At 45.6% G+C, this 23,872-nt stretch overlaps 1 protein-coding gene across 1 annotated transcript in view; it reads right to left on the reverse strand.

The window, feature by feature from the left end:
* Positions 1-253: 253 nt before the first annotated feature.
* The window catches only part of LOC135564955 (ESX-1 secretion-associated protein EspB-like), a 64,652-nt gene continuing 41,033 nt past the window's right edge, over positions 254-23,872 (reverse strand). The window contains exon 2 of the mRNA XM_065011034.1: positions 254-983. Coding sequence (XP_064867106.1) covers positions 262-983 — 722 coding nt within the window. The 3' untranslated portion in view covers positions 254-261. The remainder of the gene's footprint in view (positions 984-23,872) is intronic.

The raw sequence follows: 23,872 nt of genomic DNA on the forward strand, positions 1-23,872 counted from the left end.
TGGGATAGTGTGCTCTGGGTGGAGGTTTAGGGGGGTCAGACGAGGGGGGAGGATGGGGGCTGGGCTGGGCCGTCTTCACCCCCACCAGACTGTCTAGATCCAGGGGGAACTTGTTGAGACGCTGGGTCTCTTTGGGTTTGGGCTGGGCCTGGTAGCTGTTGTGGTTCTGATTGGGAGAGTAGCATCCTTCCTTCCCAAAGGGACTGGTGTTATAATGCCGCTGGGATCCGCCATTCAAACCCACATTGGCGTTGCCATACCTCACCCCTCCACCTCCAGCCCCCGCACCCCCATCACCCCGCCTCCTCCTTCCCCGATCTGGAGGTCCAGACTGGGCATGGATCCGTGGCTGACCCCCCTGGGCTCTGGAGCTCCCAGCCCCATAGGCCCCTCTAGCTCAGAGTGAAACACACTCCCATGGGAAGAGAACTTCTTCCCCATCCCCAGGCCCACGCCACGCTGCTGCCCAGGACGCTGCTCCATCTGTGGGCTAGTGGAGTAGGACAGAGACCCTGGCTTGCCCGGAGTTACCCCTCCTCCTCCTCCTCCTTCTCCTCCACCTCCCTGGATGGAATACTCCAGACTAGAAGAGGAGCTATGGAGACTATCATTATCACTGCCTGGGCCAGAGAGAGAGGAGGAGAAACCCTTAGGGTTGAACCTGTTCTGGAAGGAAGAGGCCCTGGTGATGCCTCCGGAGCTCCCTCCATTGTTGCTGATGGCGGGTCTGTTCATGGCTCTGTTGAAGGAGAGACTGGAGACCATGCGGGACTTGAACACAGGGCTCTGGGCAGGGCTGGGGTTGGTACCAAGGCTGATCCGGGAGCGGAAGGCAGGGGAGCCGTGGTTGGAGGTGGGGAACCCTCGACCCTCGTTGGTCTTGTTGAGGAGGGAGGTGGAGGAGAGGGGGGAGGGAACGGGGGAGGAGGGGGAGAAGGGAGGAAGCTCGTCCACATCGTCGACGTCGAAGGATCTTTTTAAAGCTGTAGAGGAGAGAGAAGGAGATATGGGCAGAGGTAGAGGGGGTGGAGAGAGGGAGGGGAGAGGAGGAAGAGGAAGGGGGTGAAGGGGAAAGAGGGAGGGGGAGGGAGAGGGGTAGAGGAGGAAGAGGAACGGGGTGAGGGGGAAAGAGGGAGGGGGGAGAGAGGGGGTAGATGGAGAGAGGGAGGGGGTGGAGAGAGGGAGGGGTAGAGGAGGAAGAGGAACGGGGTGAGGGGGAAAGAGGGAGGGGGGAGAGAGGGGTAGATGGAGAGAGGGAGGGGGTGGAGAGAGGGAGGGGTAGAGGAGGAAGAGGAAGGGGGTGAAGGGGAAAGAGGGAGGGGGAGAGACAGGGGGTAGATGGAGAGAGGGAGGGTTAATAAGTGAGTGAGTTCATAACAGTTGAGTTGAATAGTTGAGCTTTAACAAAATGAATACACTACATGGTGAAATTCAACCCCGTATTTCAACTGGAATATAGCGAAGAGGATTCAAAACGTAGAGTTGGATTTAGCTAGAAGCTCAGCTATAGCCGATGTACGAAGAGGGCAGATGACAAATATGGTGCTTAGTAAGTTATTTTTCCTGCAAGCTACCTGGCTAGCTAGCTAAGTTAGTTATGTTTCATTCAAGCTACCTGGCTAGCTAGCTAAGTTAGTTATGTTTCATACAAGCTACCTGGCTAGCTAGCTAAGTTAGTTAAGTTTCATACAAGCTACCTGGCTAGCTAGCTAAGTTAGTTATGTTTCATACAAGCTACCTGGCTAGCTAGCTAAGTTAGTTATGTTTCATACAAGCTACCTGGCTAGCTAGCTAAGTTAGTTATGTTTCATACAAGCTACCTGGCTAGCTAGCTAAGTTAGTTATGTTTCATACAAGCTACCTGGCTAGCTAGCTAAGTTTCATTTATCTACTGAAACTCATTATGTATTGACATACTACTGAATATCTAACATCTGTTCGATGCTAGAGAGCCCCGTACAACTGCTATAAATATATTTTGTGAATCCAAAATGGCAGACAAATTTAGTAAATGTCATCTATTTTTTAAATTTAATTTAAACTTAATTTAATTTACCAGTCCATAGATACACTGAACGTCATCATCGAGTGTATTGTCTGGTGTACGATGCCGAGACACGTTTTGCAATCTTACTGACCTAGAAATGCCTTGGACAGCATGAAAACAAGCTCAGATTTCCCCCAGGGTGAAATGTCCCTTTAACCAGTAGTGATGAGGGCTGTCTTTACAGGGTGAAATGTCCCTTTAACCAGTAGTGATGAGGGCTATCTTTACAGGGTGAAATGTCCCTTTAACCTGGCAGTAGTGATGAGGGCTGTCTTTACAGGGTGAAATGTCCCTTTAACCAGTAGTGATGAGGGCTGTCTTTACAAGGTGAAATGTCCCTTTAACCAGAAGTGATGAGGGCTGTCTTTACAGGGTGAAATGTCCCTTTAACCTGGCAGTAGTGATGAGGGCTGTCTTTACAAGGTGAAATGTCCCTTTAACCGGTAGTGATGAGGGCTGTCTTTACAGGGTGAAATGTCCCTTTAACCAGTAGTAATGAGGGCTGTCTTTACAGGGTGAAATGTCCCTTTAACCAGTAGTAATAAGGGCTGTCTTTACAGGGTGAAATGTCCCTTTAACCAGTAGTGATGAGGGCTGTCTTTACAGGGTGAAATGTCCCTTTAACCAGTAGTGATGAGGGCTGTCTTTACAGGGTGAAATGTCCCTTTAACCAGTAGTGATGAGGGCTGTCTTTACAAGGTGAAATGTCCCTTTAACCAATAGTGATGAGGGCTATCTTTACAGGGTGAAATGTCCCTTTAACCAGTAGTAATGAGGGCTGTCTTTACAGGGTGAAATGTCCCTTTAACCAGTAGTGATGAGGGCTGTCTTTACAGGGTGAAATGTCCCTTTAACCAGTAGTAATGAGGGCTATCTTTACAGGGTGAAATGTCCCTTTAACCAGTAGTGATGAGGGCTGTCTTTACAGGGTGAAATGTCCCTTTAACCTCCAGTAGTGATGAGGGCTGTCTTTACAGGGTGAAATGTCCCTTTAACCTGGCAGTAGTGATGAGGGCTGTCTTTACAAGGTGAAATGTCCCTTTAACCAGTAGTGATGAGGGCTGTCTTTACAGGGTGAAATGTCCCTTTAACCAGTAGTAATGAGGGCTGTCTTTACAGGGTGAAATGTCCCTTTAACCAGTAGTGATGAGGGCTGTCTTTACAGGGTGAAATGTCCCTTTAACCAGTAGTGATGAGGGCTGTCTTTACAGGGTGAAATGTCCCTTTAACCAGTAGTGATGAGGGCTGTCTTTACAAGGTGAAATGTCCCTTTAACCAGTAGTAATGAGGGCTGTCTTTACAGGGTGAAATGTCCCTTTAACCAGTAGTGATGAGGGCTGTCTTTACAGGGTGAAATGTCCCTTTAACCAGTAGTGATGAGGGCTGTCTTTACAGGGTGAAATGTCCCTTTAACCTCCAGTAGTGATGAGGGCTGTCTTTACAGGGTGAAATGTCCCTTTAACCTGGCAGTAGTTATGAGGGCTGTCTTTACAGGGTGAAATGTCCCTTTAACCTGGCAGTAGTGATGAGGGCTGTCTTTACAAGGTGAAATGTCCCTTTAACCAGTAGTGATGAGGGCTGTCTTTACAGGGTGAAATGTCCCTTTAACCAGTAGTAATGAGGGCTGTCTTTACAGGGTGAAATGTCCCTTTAACCAGTAGTGATGAGGGCTGTCTTTACAGGGTGAAATGTCCCTTTAACCAGTAGTGATGAGGGCTGTCTTTACAGGGTGAAATGTCCCTTTAACCAGTAGTAATGAGGGCTGTCTTTACAGGGTGAAATGTCCCTTTAACCAGTAGTGATGAGGGCTGTCTTTACAGGGTGAAATGTCCCTTTAACCTGGCAGTAGTGATGAGGGCTGTCTTTACAGGGTGAAATGTCCCTTTAACCAGTAGTGATGAGGGCTGTCTTTACAGGGTGAAATGTCCCTTTAACCAGTAGTGATGAGGGCTGTCTTTACAGGGTGACGGCATCAGGCCTCAGAGAGATCAAACAGTAGGTCTATAATTACGGCTTCGGCACTAACAACGGTTCTGTCTGGAGGTACACGCACGCACAGATAGATACACACACACACACACACACACACACACACACACACACACACACACACACACACACACACACACACACACACACACAGACAGACACACACACACAGACAGATACACACACAGACACACACACACACACACACACACACACACACACACACACACACACACACACACACACACACACAGACAGACACACACACACACACACACACACAGACAGACACACACACACACACACACACACAGACAGATACACACACAGACAGACACACACAGACAGATACACACACACACACACACACACACACACACACACACACACACACACACACACACACACACACACACACACACACACACACACACACACACAGACAGACAGACAGACAGACAGACAGACAGACAGACAGACAGACAGACAGACAGACAGACCTGATATAGGCTGCTAATACAACATGGACAGTCTTCAAAGCAGAACAGTTAGGGATACTGATGAAAGCACCAGAGAGGAAGACTTTACAAAAGCCCCACTCTTTTGTATCTCTCTGTCTGAACCAAATGTGCCAATTTAACACACAGCTCTTATATAGGGTGTTTCCATGTAAAAGGACCAAAATGTGAAGTTCGCAGGAGTCAAACTGGGTGTCGAATGAAAGCTTAGAGTCTATGTTTTCAAGACATTAAGGGATATACAGTGGGGCAATAAAGTATTTAGTCAGCCACCAATTGTGCAAGTTCTCCCACTTAAAAAGATGAGAGAGGCCTGTAATTTTCATCATAGGTACACTTCAACTATGACAGAAAAAAATGAGGGGAAAAATTTACAGAAAATCACATTGTAGGATTTTTTATGAATTTATTTGCAAATTATGGTGGAAAATAAGTATTCCTGACGAAGAAACGAAGAACACTAAACAAAACAACAAAACGAACGTGAATCTATGAGTACACGAGTACTGACAGGCAACTACACATAGACAAACGTCGGTATTTTGGGTATAAAAATAATCTTTATGGAACAAAAAGGAACATTTGCTGTGTAACTGGGAGTCTCGTGAGTGAAAACATCCGAAGATCATCAAAGGTAAACGGTTCATTTGATTGCTTTTTCTGATTTTCGTGACCAAGCTACCTGATGCTTAGTGTACATAATGCTACGCTAGGCTATCGATAAACTTACACAAACGCTTGGATTGCTTTCGCTGTAAAGCATACTTTCAAAATCTGAGAGGACAGGATGATTGGTATTGGTAGCGTCAAGAAGTTAACTGAGTGTTTTGGAAAATGTGGATAAATAAACTGAGGGAGATTTTACCCACTGTGTTTTTGTGACACAGTCGTCCTTGTTCATAGAGTTGTATGGTTTGTTAAACTTTAAAATCAATGTTTTTTTGTTTGGCATACATTTTAAAGTGAGAAATCTGAGTCCAGGTGCAATTCCGTTTCCCATAACAAAAGAGATACAACTCAAAAGTCCATCAACATCTAAAATGTGGATCTACATTTGCCAAACTGAGTTATTCTCAGTGTGAAATGCTGAGAAACTAAAGAAGAGGAAAACTTTGAAACTTAAAATCCCCCTGAAAAAGTTTGATCCTGTGAAGTGTGACAGTTTCTTTAATCGTTCTTTCTCCTTCTTTCTCTCTCTCGTTTTCTCTTGCTCTCTGTCTCGGTCTCTCTCTTTATCGCTCCTCTCTCATTCTCCCTTTCTGTTTTTCCTCTCTCTCTCTGAACACAAAGTGATCTGTGGTTAAACCTCTCCCGTTTCGACCTTTGCCTTTGTGTTACAGCAGCGTCCCTTCCTGTGTCCAACACACACACACACACACACACACACACACACACACACACACACACACACACACACACACACACACACACACACACACACACACACACACACTCCCTTCCTGCATCCCCTCCCTCTCTCCGTAGTGGGCGGTTTAGGCCAACAGGCACAAAGGGGTGATTGAGGGAGCAGGGTGAGAGTCAGAGTCCAGAGAGGTCAGGTTACAGCAGACCCCAACACAACACAGGATTCATCTCACCAAATAAATGGAGGGGAGAGAGAGACAGAGAGAGAGGACAGAGACAAGACAGAGAGATGACAGAGAGATGACAGAGAGAGGACAGAGAGAGGACAGAGAGAGGACAGAGACAGAGAGAGGACAGAGAGAGGACAGAGAGAGAGACAGAGACAGGACCGAGACAGGACAGGGAGAGGACAGAGAGAGGACAGAGAGAGGGGACAGAGACAGGACCGAGACAGGACAGGGAGAGGACAGAGACAGGACCGAGACAGGACAGGGAGAAGACAGAGACAGGACAGAGAGAGGACAGAGATATGACAGAGACAGGACAGAGAGAGAGACAGAGAAAGATGACAGAGACAAGACAGAGACAGAAGAGAGACAGGACAGAGAGATGACAGAGACAAGGAGAAGGTCAAGCCGATAGGTAAATAGATTTTGGGCGTTGTGAGAGTTCTTTAAGATACTCTTCAAAATATGTTTTGGAAGATGGGCAGGGTCTCCGCTGTCCTGACTTCAGGGGGAAGCATGTTCCACCAATGGGGTGCCAGGACAGAGAAGAGCTGAGAACTGAGCTGAGCGGGAGCTGCCCTCCCCTGGGGGTGGGAGGGCCAAGAGACCAGAGGTGGCGTAATGGATTGCTGGGGTTGGAATGTACAGTTTGAGCCTGAAGGTAAGGAGGGGCGGTTCCCCTTGCTTCCCCTGTTGACAAGCACCAGGGTCTTGAAGACGATGTGAGCTTTGACAGGAAGACAGCGTAGCGTGATGAGGAGCGGGGTGACATGGGAGAACATAGGAAGGTTTGAACACCAGGATTCTGGAGAAGTTGGGTAACACCGCAGCATTCTGGAGCAGTTGGATAACACCGCAGCATTCTGGAGCAGTTGGATAACACTGCAGCATTCTGGAGAAGATGGAGGGGTTTGATGCCAAAAGAGGGGAGCCCAGCCAACAGAGAGTTGCAGTAGTCCAGTCGGGAGATGACAAGCTCCTGGATTAAGACCTGTGCTACTTCCTGTGTGAGGAAGGGTTGTACTGTACGGATGTGGTAGAGCTTGACCCTGCAGGAGAGAGTCACTGCTTTGATGTTTGCAGAAAAAGAAGGGTGTTGTCTAGTGTCCTGCCAAGGTTCTATGCACTCTGTGAGGGGGACACTATGGAGTTGTCATGTAGAGGTCTTGGAGCGGGCAGGCCTTTCACAGGAAGGAATATCAGCTCTGTCTTGTCAAGGTTGAGCTTGAGGGGGTGGGCCGACATCCAAGCTGAGATGTCTGCCAGGCATGCAGAGATTCTTGTCGCTACCCGGGGTGTCAGAAGGTGAGAAGGAGAAGAGTAGTTGTGTCATCCTCATAGCAATGATAGGAGAGACCATGTGAGGCTATGACAGAGCCGAGTGACTTGGTGTACAGGGTCAAGAAGATCGTTCTGAAAGAGACAACCCAGCGACACGTCTTGTTGACTGTTAAAAAAAATGGGAACATAAGCAACTTAATCTTCCAGACATTCCCTAGTTAGTGCTTTCACAGAATCAAAGAGGAGAAGATCACTCTTGGACTCCTCCACTCCGAGCGAGTCGGACCAGACCTCATCCTTAATTAAACAACCCCACAGATGAGCAACCCCAAGCAGAGAGTCAACCTCCCAGCACAGAGTACTAGAGGAGAAGTACTAGAGGAGAAGGTGAGAGCACTAGAGGAGAAGGTGAGAAAGATGACAGAGAACAACCCACATCAGATCCCGACCAAAGTCTTGACACCACAGCAGAACAGATAAATGAAGACCCCAAGCTCATGGGACTACACCCCTCCTAGCACCCCCCCCCCCTGTCAGCCACCCTGATAGCCCTCCTGACAACCCCCACACACACACTGAGGACACACACAAGACAAAGATCATACTCCTTATGGGCTCAAACAGGAAGTATATACAAGAAAATACACTCTTTCCCAACACAGACTGTCTAAACTCAGGTGTCCACACACCCAGAGCCCTAGACCTTCTGTCTGAGGACCAACTATGGTCACCCAGCGCGCCCTAGACTTTCTGTCTGAGGACCAACTAGGGTCACCCAGCGCGCCCTAGACCGTCTGTCTGAGGACCAACTAGGGTCACCCAGCGCGCCCTAGACCGTCTGTCTGAGGACCAACTAGGGTCACCCAGGGCGCCCTAGACCTTCTGTCTGAGGACCAACTAGGGTCACCCAGCGCGCCCTGGACCTTCTGTCTGAGGACCAACTAGGTTCACCCAGCCACATAATAATACAAACGACCTGAGAACACAGCAGGAAAGGGTGGCCACAGCACTCAGGGGAGTGATTGAAAAAGCTTCTTCCACTTCCCCAAACTCACAAGCGGGTTATCTCCACCCTGCACCACGAAAAGACTTCCACCCTGCTACCACGAAAAGACTTCCACCCTGGTACTACAGAAAGACTTCCACCCTGCTACCACAGAAAGACTTCCAACCTGCTACCACAGAAAGACTTCCACCCTGCTACCACACAGCGAGTAAACATAAGCATTTCCCGTGACTGTACCTCAAAATCAAACATCTAGCTGGACTAACACTCCACCCTGAACTTGGACAGCCTTTATAACCAGGTCCTCCTCTACAAGGCAGCAGAGCCCATCCTGGACTTGGACAGCCTTAATGACCAGGTCCACCTCTACAAGGCAGGACCCAAAGGTGGGCACTGCTAGCTTCTAGAGGTGGACCTGGCTATACAGGGCCGTGGGGTGAGACAGGGATGCAGCTTGAGCCCTACCCTCTTCAACATATATGTAAATGAATTGACAAGGGCACTAGAACAGTCTGCACCCGACTGGACTTGGAAAACAAATGTCTAATATTTGCAAATTATCCGGTGCATCTGTCCCCAACCAAGGAGGACCTACAGTAGCACCTAGATCTGTCCCCAACCAAGGAGGACCTACAGCAGCACCTAGATCTGTCCCCAACCAAGGAGGACCTACAGCAGCACCTAGATCTGTCCCCAACCAAGGAGGACCTACAGCAGCACCTAGATCTGTCCCCAACCAAGGAGGACCTACAGCAGCACCTAGATCTGTCCCCAACCAAGGAGGACCTACAGCAGCACCTAGATCTGTCCCCAACCAAGGAGGACCTACAGCAGCACCTAGATCTGTCCCCAACCAAGGAGGACCTACAGCAGCACCTAGATCTGTCCCCAACCAAGGAGGGCCTACAGCAGCACCTAGATCTGTCCCCAACCAAGGAGGACCTACAGAAGCACCTAGATCTGTCCCCAACCAAGGAGGACCTACATCAGCACCTAGATCTGTCCCCAACCAAGGAGGGCCTACAGCAGCACCTAGATCTTCTGCACAGATTCTATCGGACCTGGGCCCTGACAGTAAATCTCAGTAAGACAAAAAATAAGGGTGTTCCAACAAAGGTCCGATTGCCAGGACCACAAATACAAATTCCATCTAGACACCGTTGCCCTAGAGCACACAAAAAACTATACATACCTCGGCCTAAACAGGAACAACACAGGTAACAAACACAAGGCAGTGAACGATCTAAGAGACAAGGCAAGAAGGGCCTTTTATGCCATAAAAAGGAACATTAAACTCAACATCCCAATGAGGGTCTGGCTAAAAATACTTCAATCTGTTATTGCCCTCTATGGTTGTGAGGTCAGGGGTCAGCTCACCAACCAAGACTTCACAAAAAGGGACAAACAACCAATTGAAACTATGTGTACAACGCAAAACCCCAAACAATGCAGAATTAGGACTATAGCCGCTAGTTATCAACATCTAGAAAAGAGCTGTTCAATTCTACAACCACCTAAAAGGAAGCCATGCCCACACATTCCACCACAAAGCACGGTCCTACAGTAAGATGAACCTGGAGAAAAGTCCCCTCAGCCAGCTGGTCCTGGGGCTCTGTTCACAAACACAAACAGACCCCACAGAGCCTCAGCCAGCTGGTCCTGGGGCTCTGTTCACAAACACAAACAGACCCCACAGAGCCCCAGGACAGAAACACATTTAGACACAACCAAATCATGAGAAAATAAAAAGATAATTATTTGACAGACTGGAAAGAATCGAGCAAAAAAACAGAGCAAATTGGAATGTTATTTGGCCCTAAACAGAGAGTACACAGTGGCAGAATACCTGACCACTGTGACTGGCCCTAAACAGAGAGTACACAGTGGCAGAATACCTGACCACTGTGACTGATCCAAATCAGTACACAGTGGCAGAATAGTCACCACTGTGACTGCTCCCTAAACAGAGAGTACACATTGGCAGAATACCTGACCCTCTGACTGACCCTAAACAGAGAGTACACAGTGGCAGAATACCTGAACCACTGTGACTCCACCCTAAACAGAGAGCACGGCACTGCAGAATACCTGATTGCCCTACCTGACTACCAGGCCGTGGCGAGAAAACACCACGTGCTGGCTCACCACTGGTGTCCACAGCGGCAGAATAGGCCCGACCACTGTGATGACCCAAACTTGAAAGCTTTGACTATGTACAGACTCTGACATAGCACATTGGTCTCTCCTATCATTGCTATGCAGACGCCCACAAAATGAGGTGGAAACTGAGCTGCACTTCCTAACCTCCTGCCCAATGTATGACCATTAGTGACACATAGTTCTCAGATTACACAGACATATCCACAAAGAATTTGAAAACACCTAATTTTGATAAACTCCCTATCTGTTAGGCAAGACCGGAACTGCTATCACAGCAGCAAGATGGACTGCCTGTTCCATGAGAAAATGGCAAACAGTGGATCACAAACAACATTGTAAAGGCAACCCATATCCATTTCCCTTTCATACTTCCAACTATTAACACAACGGTTGTTCCTTCCAACTACACAACCCATATCCATTTCCCTTTCATACTTCCAACTATTTACACATTGTTAACACAACCCATATCCATTTCACTTTCATACTTCCAACTATTTACTGCAATTGTTGGCTAACACAACTGCCATTGCCATTTAAACCCTTTCAACTCATCCAACTAGCCCGTCTTTCAACACTTTGTTTCACGTCACCCATATCCATTTCCCTCCACTACTTCCAACTATTTACATTGTTACAAGACCATGGTGCTTGCCAATAAAAGCAACATTGTAGGGGAACACAACCCAGTATCCAGGCTCTTTCATACTTCCAACTAAGGGCACATTCTTACCACCACTGGCCTGCATAGCCTAAAATTACCATTTTAAAGTCCATATTCTTGTCAAGCTTTTTCAGTCAAAACTGTTTACTGATTGTTTGGCCCCCAATGGTTTAACGTCTATTTAATTTACTATTGACAACGGAGTCAATCACCATGTTTCCCGGAGACACCTGAAACCCCTCCAATTAAGTTGAATACCTAGGATAGAGACAGAACCAAGGACTAATGTCTCACCCCCTCCCCTGAAAAGAGAGATGCATACTGTTCCACTGAGGTCATAAGGTCAAGACAGGTTTGTCAAGTCGGCCTCAGGAGGGGAGCGTCCCCATAGGATGACTTAAAAGGACATGTTCAAATGTAAAATATAAAAAGATCAAACCCCTCTATTTGACAGACTGGAAAGAATCGAGCAAAAAAACAGAGCAAATTAGGAATGTAATTTGGACATGTCTAAACAGAGAGTACACAGTGGCAGTCTACCAAACCCCTGTGACTGGATAAACAGAGGTACACAGTGGCAGAAACCCCATAGGATATAACCAAGGACATGTCTCAAACCCCATAGGATATAACCAAGGACACGTCTCAAACCCCATAGAGTACACAGTGGCAGAATGTCTCAAACCACTGGATATAACCAAACAGTCTCAAGTACACATTGGCATAAACCAAGGACACTGTCTCAAACCCTATAGGATATAACACAGTGGCAGAATACCTCAAACCACTGGACTGACCCAAACAGAGAGTCAAACGGCAGAATACCTGACCACTGTGACTGTCCCTAAACAGAGAGTACACAGCGGCAGACATGTCCAAACCACTGTGACTGACCCAAACTTAAGGAAAGCTTTGACTATGTACAGACTCTGAGCATAGCCTTGCTATTGAGAAAGGCCGTTAAGGCAGACATGGCTCTCAGAGAAGACAGGCTATGTGCTCACTGCCCACAAAATGGGTGGAAACTGAGCTGCACTTAGGGTAACCTCCTGCCCAATGTATGACCATATTAGTGACACATAGTTCCCTCAGATTACACAGACCCACAAAGAATTTGAAAACAAACCTAATTTTGATAAACTCCCTATCTGTTAGGTGTCAATACCGCAGTGTGCTATCACAGCAGCAAGATGTGAGTGCTCATTAGGGTGAGAAAATGTCAACAGTGGTCACAAGTGTCATTGTAAAGGCAACCCATATCCATTTCCCTTTCATAGTTCAACTATTTACACATTGTTAAGTGTCATTAGGGTCCATTTCCCTGTCATTAGGGTCCAACTATTTAGTGTCATTGGTGCTGTGTAGTGTCATTATCCATTTCCCTGTCATAGGGTGATGTGTAGTGTCATTAGGGTTGTTAGTGTCATTAGGGTGCATTGTCATTAGGGTCCTGTGTTTCATTACTTCCAACTCATAGGTGATGTGTGGTGTCATTTACACAGGGTTGTGTAGTGTCATTAGGGTCCATGTTAGTGTCATTAGGGTGCCAACTAGTGTCATTAGGGTTGTGTAGTGTCATTAGGGTGATGTTAGTGTCATTCCAGGGTATTTAGTGTCATTAGGGTGAACACAAGTGTCATTAGGGTGCTTTGTACTGTCAATTAGGGTTTAGTGTCATTAGTTAACACAACCCATATCCATTTCATTAGGGTCTGTGTAGTGTCATTAGGGTATTTGTACATTGTTCATTAGGGTGATGTGTAGCCAATAAAACAACATTGTAGTGTCATTAGGGTGCATATCTAGTGTCATTAGGGTGATGTACTGTCATTAGGGTGATTTACCATGTCATTACCAACACTGTACATGTCATTAGGGTGATTGTTTTAAACGTGTCATATTCTTGGTTTGTGTAGTGTCATTAGGTGATTGTTTCATTAGGGTGATGTTTAGTGTCATTAAGTGATGTGTAGTGTCATTAGGTGATGTTTCCCTGCCATTGAAGCCCCTGTGTTGTGTTGAGATGAGTGTCATTAGGGTCTGAGTAGTGATTAGGGTCTGTGAGTGTCATTAGGTGATGTGTGTGTCATTAGGGTGCTGTGTAGTGTCATTAGGGTCTGTGTAGTGTCACGTTAGTGTCATTAGGGAGTGTGTAGTGTCATTAGGAGTGCTGTGTAGTGTCATTAGGGTGCTGTGTAGTGTCATTATAACCAAGGACAGTGTCATTAAGTGATGTGTATGTCATTAGGTGCATGTCTAGTGTCATTAGGGTAATTTGTAGTGTCATTAGGGTGATGTAGTGTCATTAGGGACATGTCTCAAGTGTCATTATTAGTGCTGTATAGTGTCATTAGGACATGTCTCAAGTGTCATTAGGTGATAACCAAGTGTCATTAAAGTGATGTGTAGTGTCATTAGGGTGCTGTCTCAAGTGTCATTAGGTGCTGTGTAGTGTCATTAGGGTGCCATAGGAGTGTAATTAAGGTGCTGTCTCCAGTGTCATTAGGATGCTAACCAAGTGTCATTAGGGTGCTATTCCTTGTCATTAGGGTTTGTAGTGTCATTAGGGTAGTGTCATTAGGGTGCTGTGGTACTAATGTAGTGTCATTAGGGTGCTGTGTAGTGTCATTAGGGTGCTGTGTAGTGTCATTAGGGTGCTGTGTAGTGTCATTAGGGTGCTGTGTAGTGTCATTATACTGATGTGTAGTGTCATTAGGGTGCTGTGTAGTGTCATTAGGGTGATGTGTAGTGTCATTATACTGATGTGTAGTGTCATTAGGGTGCTGTGTAGTGTCATTAGGGTGATATGTGTAGTGTCATTAGGGTGATGTGTAGTGTCATTAGGGTGATGTGTAGTGTCATTAGAGTGATGTGTAGTGTCATTAGGGTGCTGTGTAGTGTCATTAGGGTGCTGTGTAGTGTCATTAGGGTGATGTGTAGTGTCATTAGGGTGATGTGTAGTGTCATTAGGGTGCTGTGTAGTGTCATTAGGGTGATGTGTAGTGTCATTAGGGTGATATGTAGTGTCATTAGGGTGCTGTGTAGTGTCATTAGGGTGCTGTGTTCGTGTCAATAGGGTAATGTGTAGTGTCATTAGGGTGCTATGTAGTGTCATTAGGGTGATGTGTAGTGTCATTAGGGTGCTATGTAGTGTCATTGCGGTGCTATGTAGTGTCATTAGGGTGCTGTGTAGTGTCATTAGGGTGCTGTGTAGTGTCATTAGGGTGATGTGTAGTGTCATTAGGGTGATGTGTACCTGTCATTAGGGTGATGTGTAGTGTCATTAGGGTGCTGTGTAGTGTCATTAGGGTGCTGTGTAGTGTCATTAGGGTGATGTGTAGTGTCATTAGGGTGATGTGTAGTGTCATTAGGGTGCTATGTAGTGTCATTAGGGTGATGTGTATGTGTCATTAGGGTGATGTGTATGTGTCACTAGGGTGATGTGTAGTGTCATTAGGGTGCTGTGTAGTGACATTAGGGTGCTGTGTGTCATTAGGGTGATGTGTAGTGTCATTAGGGTGCTATGTAGTGTCATTAGGGTGATGTGTATGTGTCATTAGGGTGATGTGTAGTGTCATTAGGGTGCTGTGTAGTGTCATTAGGGTGATGTGTAGTGTCATTAGGGTGCTATGTAGTGTCATTAGGGTGATGTGTATGTGTCATTAGGGTGCTATGTAGTGTCATTAGGGTGATGTGTAGTGTCATTAGGGTGCTGTGTAGTTAGTGTAGTTAGTGAAGTTAGTGTAGTGTAGTTCCTGGTATTTTTCCATAACCGCAGGTGTTTAGGCCTGTCTTTGTGTAAACAGTAGTGAGTTATCAGTGTGCTGAGATCATACTTCTATCACCAACTACCCTCCTGCAGTACTGATCTTATCTACTCCCCTCAGGGCCACTCTCTGGGGCTGTGTGTGTGTGTGTGTGTGTGTGTGTGTGTGTATGTGTGTGTGTGTGTGTGTGTGTGTGTGTTACAGACCTATTCAGGCTGGTTATAGGCAGACTATCACATACAACCTAATGGAGTTACAGAGCTATTCAGGCTGGTTATAGGCAGACTATCACATACAACCTATACCATAGACCTACTCAGGCTGGTTACAGCAGACTATCACATACAACCTAATGGAGTTACAGACCTACTCAGGCTGGTTACAGGCAGACTACGACATACAACCTATACCATAGACCTACTCAGGCTGGTTACAGCAGACTATCAAATACAACCTAATGGAGTTACAGACCTACTCAGGCTGGTTACAGGCAGACTACGACATACAACCTATACCATAGACCTACTCAGGCTGGTTATAGGCAGACTATCACATACAATCTATACCATAGACCTACTCAGGCTGGTTACAGGCAGACTATCACATACAACCTAATGGAGTTACAGACCTACTCAGGCTGGTTACAGGCAGACTACGACATACAACCTATACCATAGACCTACTCAGGCTGGTTACGGGCAGACTATCACATACAACCTATACCATAGACCTACTCAGGCTGGTTACAGGCAGACTATCACATACAACCTATACCATAGACCTACTCAGGCTGGTTACAGGCAGACTATCACATACAACCTATACCATAGACCTACTCAGGCTGGTTATAGGCAGACTATCACATACAACCTATACCATAGACCTATTCAGGCTGGCTATAGGCAGACTATCACATACAACCTAATGGAGTTACAGACCTACTCAGGCTGGTTACAGGCAGACTATCACATACAACCTATACCATAGACCTATTCAGGCTGGCTATAGGCAGACTATCACATACAACCTATACCATAGACCTATTCAGGCTGGCTATAGGCAGACTATCACATACAACCTAATGGAGTTACAGACCTACTCAGGCTGTTTATAGGCAGACTATCACATACAACCTATACCATATCAGGCTGGTTATAGGCAGACTATCACATACAACCTATACCATAGACCTATTCAGGCTGGTTACAGGCAGACTATCACATACAACCTATACCATAGACCTACTCAGGCTGGTTGTAGGCAGACTATCACAGACAACCTAATGGAGTTACAGAGCTATTCAGGCTGGTTACAGGCAGACTACCACATACAACCTATACCATAGACCTACTCAGGCTGGTTATAGGCAGACTATCACATACAACCTATACCATAGACCTATTCAGGCTGGTTATAGGCAGACTATCACATACAACCTATACCATAGACCTATTCAGGCTGGTTACAGGCAGACTATCACATACAACCTATACCATAGACCTATTCAGGCTGGTTATAGGCAGACTATCACATACAACCTAATGGAGTTACAGAGCTATTCAGGCTGGTTACAGGCAGACTATCACATACAACCTATACCATAGACCTACTCAGGCTGGTTACAGGCAGACTACCACATACAACCTATACCATAGACCTACTCAGGCTGGTTATAGGCAGACTATCACATACAACCTATACCATAGACCTATTCAGGCTGGTTATAGGCAGACTATCACATACAACCTATACCATAGACCTATTCAGGCTGGTTACAGGCAGACTATCACATACAACCTATACCATAGACCTATTCAGGCTGGTTATAGGCAGACTATCACATACAACCTAATGGAGTTACAGAGCTATTCAGGCTGGTTACAGGCAGACTATCACATACAACCTATACCATAGACCTACTCAGGCTGGTTACAGGCAGACTATCACATACAACCTAATGGAGTTACAGACCTACTCAGGCTGGTTACAGGCAGACTATCACATACAACCTAATGGAGTTACAGACCTATTCAGGCTGGTTACAGGCAGACTATCACATACAACCTATACCATAGACCTACTCAGGCTGGTTACAGGCAGACTATCACATACAACCTATACCATAGACGTACTCAGGCTGGTTACAGGCAGACTATCACATACAACCTATACCATAGACCTACTCAGGCTGGTTACAGGCAGACTATCACATACAACCTAATGGAGTTACAGAGCTATTCAGGCTGGTTACAGGCAGACTATCACATACAACCTATACCATAGACCTATTCAGGCTGGCTATAGGCAGACTATCACATACAACCTATACCATAGACCTATTCAGGCTGGCTATAGGCAGACTATCACATACAACCTAATGGAGTTACAGACCTACTCAGGCTGTTTATAGGCAGACTATCACATACAACCTATACCATATCAGGCTGGTTATAGGCAGACTATCACATACAACCTATACCATAGACCTATTCAGGCTGGTTACAGGCAGACTATCACATACAACCTATACCATAGACCTACTCAGGCTGGTTGTAGGCAGACTATCACAGACAACCTAATGGAGTTACAGAGCTATTCAGGCTGGTTACAGGCAGACTACCACATACAACCTATACCATAGACCTACTCAGGCTGGTTATAGGCAGACTATCACATACAACCTATACCATAGACCTATTCAGGCTGGTTATAGGCAGACTATCACATACAACCTATACCATAGACCTATTCAGGCTGGTTACAGGCAGACTATCACATACAACCTATACCATAGACCTATTCAGGCTGGTTATAGGCAGACTATCACATACAACCTAATGGAGTTACAGAGCTATTCAGGCTGGTTACAGGCAGACTATCACATACAACCTATACCATAGACCTACTCAGGCTGGTTACAGGCAGACTACCACATACAACCTATACCATAGACCTACTCAGGCTGGTTATAGGCAGACTATCACATACAACCTATACCATAGACCTATTCAGGCTGGTTATAGGCAGACTATCACATACAACCTAATGGAGTTACAGAGCTATTCAGGCTGGTTACAGGCAGACTATCACATACAACCTATACCATAGACCTACTCAGGCTGGTTACAGGCAGACTATCACATACAACCTAATGGAGTTACAGACCTACTCAGGCTGGTTACAGGCAGACTACCACATACAACCTAATGGAGTTACAGACCTATTCAGGCTGGTTACAGGCAGACTATCACATACAACCTATACCATAGACCTACTCAGGCTGGTTACAGGCAGACTATCACATACAACCTATACCATAGACCTACTCAGGCTGGTTACAGGCAGACTATCACATACAACCTATACCATAGACCTACTCAGGCTGGTTACAGGCAGACTATCACATACAACCTAATGGAGTTACAGAGCTATTCAGGCTGGTTACAGGCAGACTATCACATACAACCTATACCATAGACCTACTCAGGCTGGTTACAGGCAGACTACCACATACAACCTCTACCATAGACCTACTCAGGCTGGTTATAGGCAGACTATCACATACAACCTATACCATAGACCTACTCAGGCTGGTTATAGGCAGACTATCACATACAACCTAATGGAGTTACAGAGCTATTCAGGCTGGTTACAGGCAGACTATCACATACAACCTATACCATAGACCTACTCAGGCTGGTTACAGGCAGACTACCACATACAACCTCTACCATAGACCTACTCAGGCTGGTTATAGGCAGACTATCACATACAACCTAATGGAGTTACAGACCTATTCAGGCTGGTTATAGGCAGACTACCACATACAACCTAATGGAGTTACAGAGCTATTCAGGCTGGTTACAGGCAGACTACCACATACAACCTAATGGAGTTACAGAGCTATTCAGGCTGGTTACAGGCAGACTATCACATACAACCTAATGGAGTTACATACCTATTCAGGCTGGTTACAGGCAGACTATCACATACAACCTATACCATAGACCTACTCAGGCTGGTTACAGGCAGACTATCACATACAACCTATACCATAGACCTACTCAGGCTGGTTACAGGCAGACTATCACATACAACCTATACCATAGACCTACTCAGGCTGGTTACAGGCAGACTATCACATACAACCTAATGGAGTTATAGACCTATTCAGGCTGGTTATAGGCAGACTATCACATACAACCTATACCATAGACCTACTCAGGCTGGTTACAGGCAGACTATCACATACAACCTATACCATAGACCTACTCAGGCTGGTTATAGGCAGACTATCACATACAACCTAATAGAGTTACAGACCTACTCAGGCTGGTTATAGGGAGACTATCACATACAACCTAATGGAGTTACAGAGCTATTCAGGCTGGTTACAGGCAGACTACCACATACAACCTATACCATAGACCTACTCAGGCTGGTTACAGGCAGACTATCACATACAACCTAATGGAGTTACAGAGCTATTCAGGCTGGTTATAGGCAGACTATCACATACAACCTAATGGAGTTACAGACCTATTCAGGCTGGTTATAGGCAGACTATCACATACAACCTATACCATAGACGTACTCAGGCTGGTTACAGGCAGACTATCACATACAACCTATACCATAGACCTACTCAGGCTGGTTACAGGCAGACTATCACATACAACCTATACCATAGACCTACTCAGGCTGGTTATAGGCAGACTATCACATACAACCTAATAGAGTTACAGACCTACTCAGGCTGGTTATAGGGAGACTATCACATACAACCTAATGGAGTTACAGAGCTATTCAGGCTGGTTACAGGCAGACTACCACATACAACCTATACCATAGACCTACTCAGGCTGGTTACAGGCAGACTATCACATACAACCTATACCATAGACCTACTCAGGCTGGTTACAGGCAGACTACCACATACAACCTATACCATAGACCTACTCAGGCTGGTTATAGGCAGACTATCACATACAACCTAATGGAGTTACAGACATATTCAGGCTGGTTATAGGCAGACTACCACATACAACCTAATGGAGTTACAGAGCTATTCAGGCTGGTTACAGGCAGACTATCACATACAACCTATACCATAGACCTACTCAGGCTGGTTACAGGCAGACTATCACATACAACCTAATGGAGTTACATACCTATTCAGGCTGGTTACAGGCAGACTATCACATACAACCTATACCATAGACCTACTCAGGCTGGTTACAGGCAGACTATCACATACAACCTATACCATAGACCTACTCAGGCTGGTTACAGGCAGACTATCACATACAACCTATACCATAGACCTATTCAGGCTGGTTACAGGCAGACTATCACATACATCCTAATGGAGTTACAGACCTACTCAGGCTGGTTATAGGCAGACTACCACATACAACCTAATGGAGTTACAGACCTAATCAGGTTGGTTACAGGCAGACTATCACATACAACCTATACCATAGACCTATTCAGGCTGGTTATAGGCAGATTATCACATACAACCTATACCATAGACCTATTCAGGCTGGTTATAGGCAGACTATCACATTCAACCTAATGGAGTTACATACCTATTCAGGCTGGTTATAGGCAGACTATCACATACAACCTATACCATAGACCTACTCAGGCTGGTTATAGGCAGACTATCACATACAACCTATACCATAGACCTACTCAGGCTGGTTATAGGCAGACTACCACATACAACCTATACCATAGACCTACTCAGGCTGGTTATAGGCAGACTATCACATACAACCTAATAGAGTTACAGACCTACTCAGGCTGGTTATAGGCAGACTATCACATACAACCTAATGGAGTTACAGAGCTATTCAGGCTGGTTACAGGCAGACTATCACATACAACCTATACCATAGACCTACTCAGGCTGGTTACAGGCAGACTATCACATACAACCTATACCATAGACCTACTCAGGCTGGTTATAGGCAGACTATCACATACAACCTAATAGAGTTACAGACCTACTCAGGCTGGTTATAGGGAGACTATCACATACAACCTAATGGAGTTACAGAGCTATTCAGGCTGGTTACAGGCAGACTATCACATACAACCTATACCATAGACCTATTCAGGCTGGTTATAGGCAGACTATCACATACAACCTATACCATAGACCTATTCAGGCTGGTTATAGGCAGACTATCACATTCAACCTAATGGAGTTACAGACCTATTCAGGCTGGTTATAGGCAGACTATCACATACAACCTATACCATAGACCTATTCAGGCTGGTTACAGGCAGACTATCACATACAACCTATACCATAGACCTACTCAGGCTGGTTATAGGCAGACTATCACATACAACCTATACCATAGACCTACTCAGGCTGGTTATAGGCAGACTATCACATACAACCTAATGGAGTTACAGACCTATTCAGGCTGGTTACAGGCAGACTATCACATACAACCTATACCATAGACCTACTCAGGCTGGTTACAGGCAGACTATCACATACAACCTCTACCATAGACCTACTCAGGCTGGTTATAGGCAGACTATCACATACAACCTAATGGAGTTACAGACCTATTCAGGCTGGTTATAGGCAGACTACCACATACAACCTAATGGAGTTACAGAGCTATTCAGGCTGGTTACAGGCAGACTACCACATACAACCTAATGGAGTTACAGAGCTATTCAGGCTGGTTACAGGCAGACTATCACATACAACCTAATGGAGTTACAGACCTATTCAGGCTGGTTACAGGCAGACTATCACATACAACCTATACCATAGACCTACTCAGGCTGGTTACAGGCAGACTAACATACAACCTATACCATAGACCTACTCAGGCTGGTTACAGGCAGACTATCACATACAACCTATACCATAGACCTACTCAGGCTGGTTACAGGCAGACTATCACATACAACCTAATGGAGTTATAGACCTATTCAGGCTGGTTATAGGCAGACTATCACATACAACCTATACCATAGACCTACTCAGGCTGGTTACAGGCAGACTATCACATACAACCTATACCATAGACCTACTCAGGCTGGTTATAGGCAGACTATCACATACAACCTAATAGAGTTACAGACCTACTCAGGCTGGTTATAGGGAGACTATCACATACAACCTAATGGAGTTACAGAGCTATTCAGGCTGGTTACAGGCAGACTACCACATACAACCTATACCATAGACCTACTCAGGCTGGTTACAGGCAGACTATCACATACAACCTAATGGAGTTACAGAGCTATTCAGGCTGGTTATAGGCAGACTATCACATACAACCTAATGGAGTTACAGACCTATTCAGGCTGGTTATAGGCAGACTATCACATACAACCTAATGGAGTTACAGAGCTATTCAGGCTGGTTACAGGCAGACTATCACATACAACCTATACCATAGACCTACTCAGGCTGGTTACAGGCAGACTATCACATACAACCTATACCATAGACCTACTCAGGCTGGTTATAGGCAGACTATCACATACAACCTAATAGAGTTACAGACCTACTCAGGCTGGTTATAGGGAGACTATCACATACAACCTAATGGAGTTACAGAGCTATTCAGGCTGGTTACAGGCAGACTACCACATACAACCTATACCATAGACCTACTCAGGCTGGTTACAGGCAGACTATCACATACAACCTATACCATAGACCTACTCAGGCTGGTTACAGGCAGACTACCACATACAACCTATACCATAGACCTACTCAGGCTGGTTATAGGCAGACTATCACATACAACCTAATGGAGTTACAGACCTATTCAGGCTGGTTATAGGCAGACTATCACATACAACCTAATGGAGTTACAGAGCTATTCAGGCTGGTTACAGGCAGACTATCACATACAACCTATACCATAGACCTACTCAGGCTGGTTACAGGCAGACTATCACATACAACCTAATGGAGTTACATACCTATTCAGGCTGGTTACAGGCAGACTATCACATACAACCTATGGACCATAGACCTACTCAGGCTGGTTACAGGCAGACTATCACATACAACCTATACCATAGACCTACTCAGGCTGGTTACAGGCAGACTATCACATACAACCTATACCATAGACCTATTCAGGCTGGTTACAGGCAGACTATCACATACAACCTAATGGAGTTACAGACCTACTCAGGCTGGTTATAGGCAGACTATCACATACAACCTAATGGAGTTACAGACCTAATCAGGTTGGTTACAGGCAGACTATCACATACAACCTATACCATAGACCTATTCAGGCTGGTTACAGGCAGACTATCACATACAACCTATACCATAGACCTATTCAGGCTGGTTATAGGCAGACTATCACATACAACCTAATGGAGTTACAGACCTATTCAGGCTGGTTATAGGCAGACTATCACATACAACCTATACCATAGACCTACTCAGGCTGGTTATAGGCAGACTATCACATACAACCTATACCATAGACCTACTCAGGCTGGTTATAGGCAGACTACCACATACAACCTATACCATAGACCTACTCAGGCTGGTTATAGGCAGACTATCACATACAACCTAATAGAGTTACAGACCTACTCAGGCTGGTTATAGGCAGACTATCACATACAACCTAATGGAGTTACAGAGCTATTCAGGCTGGTTACAGGCAGACTATCACATACAACCTATACCATAGACCTACTCAGGCTGGTTACAGGCAGACTATCACATACAACCTATACCATAGACCTACTCAGGCTGGTTATAGGCAGACTATCACATACAACCTAATAGAGTTACAGACCTACTCAGGCTGGTTATAGGGAGACTATCACATACAAC

The sequence above is a fragment of the Oncorhynchus nerka genome, linkage group LG26 (assembly GCF_034236695.1).
Source record: "Oncorhynchus nerka isolate Pitt River linkage group LG26, Oner_Uvic_2.0, whole genome shotgun sequence".
NCBI lineage: Eukaryota > Metazoa > Chordata > Actinopteri > Salmoniformes > Salmonidae > Oncorhynchus > Oncorhynchus nerka.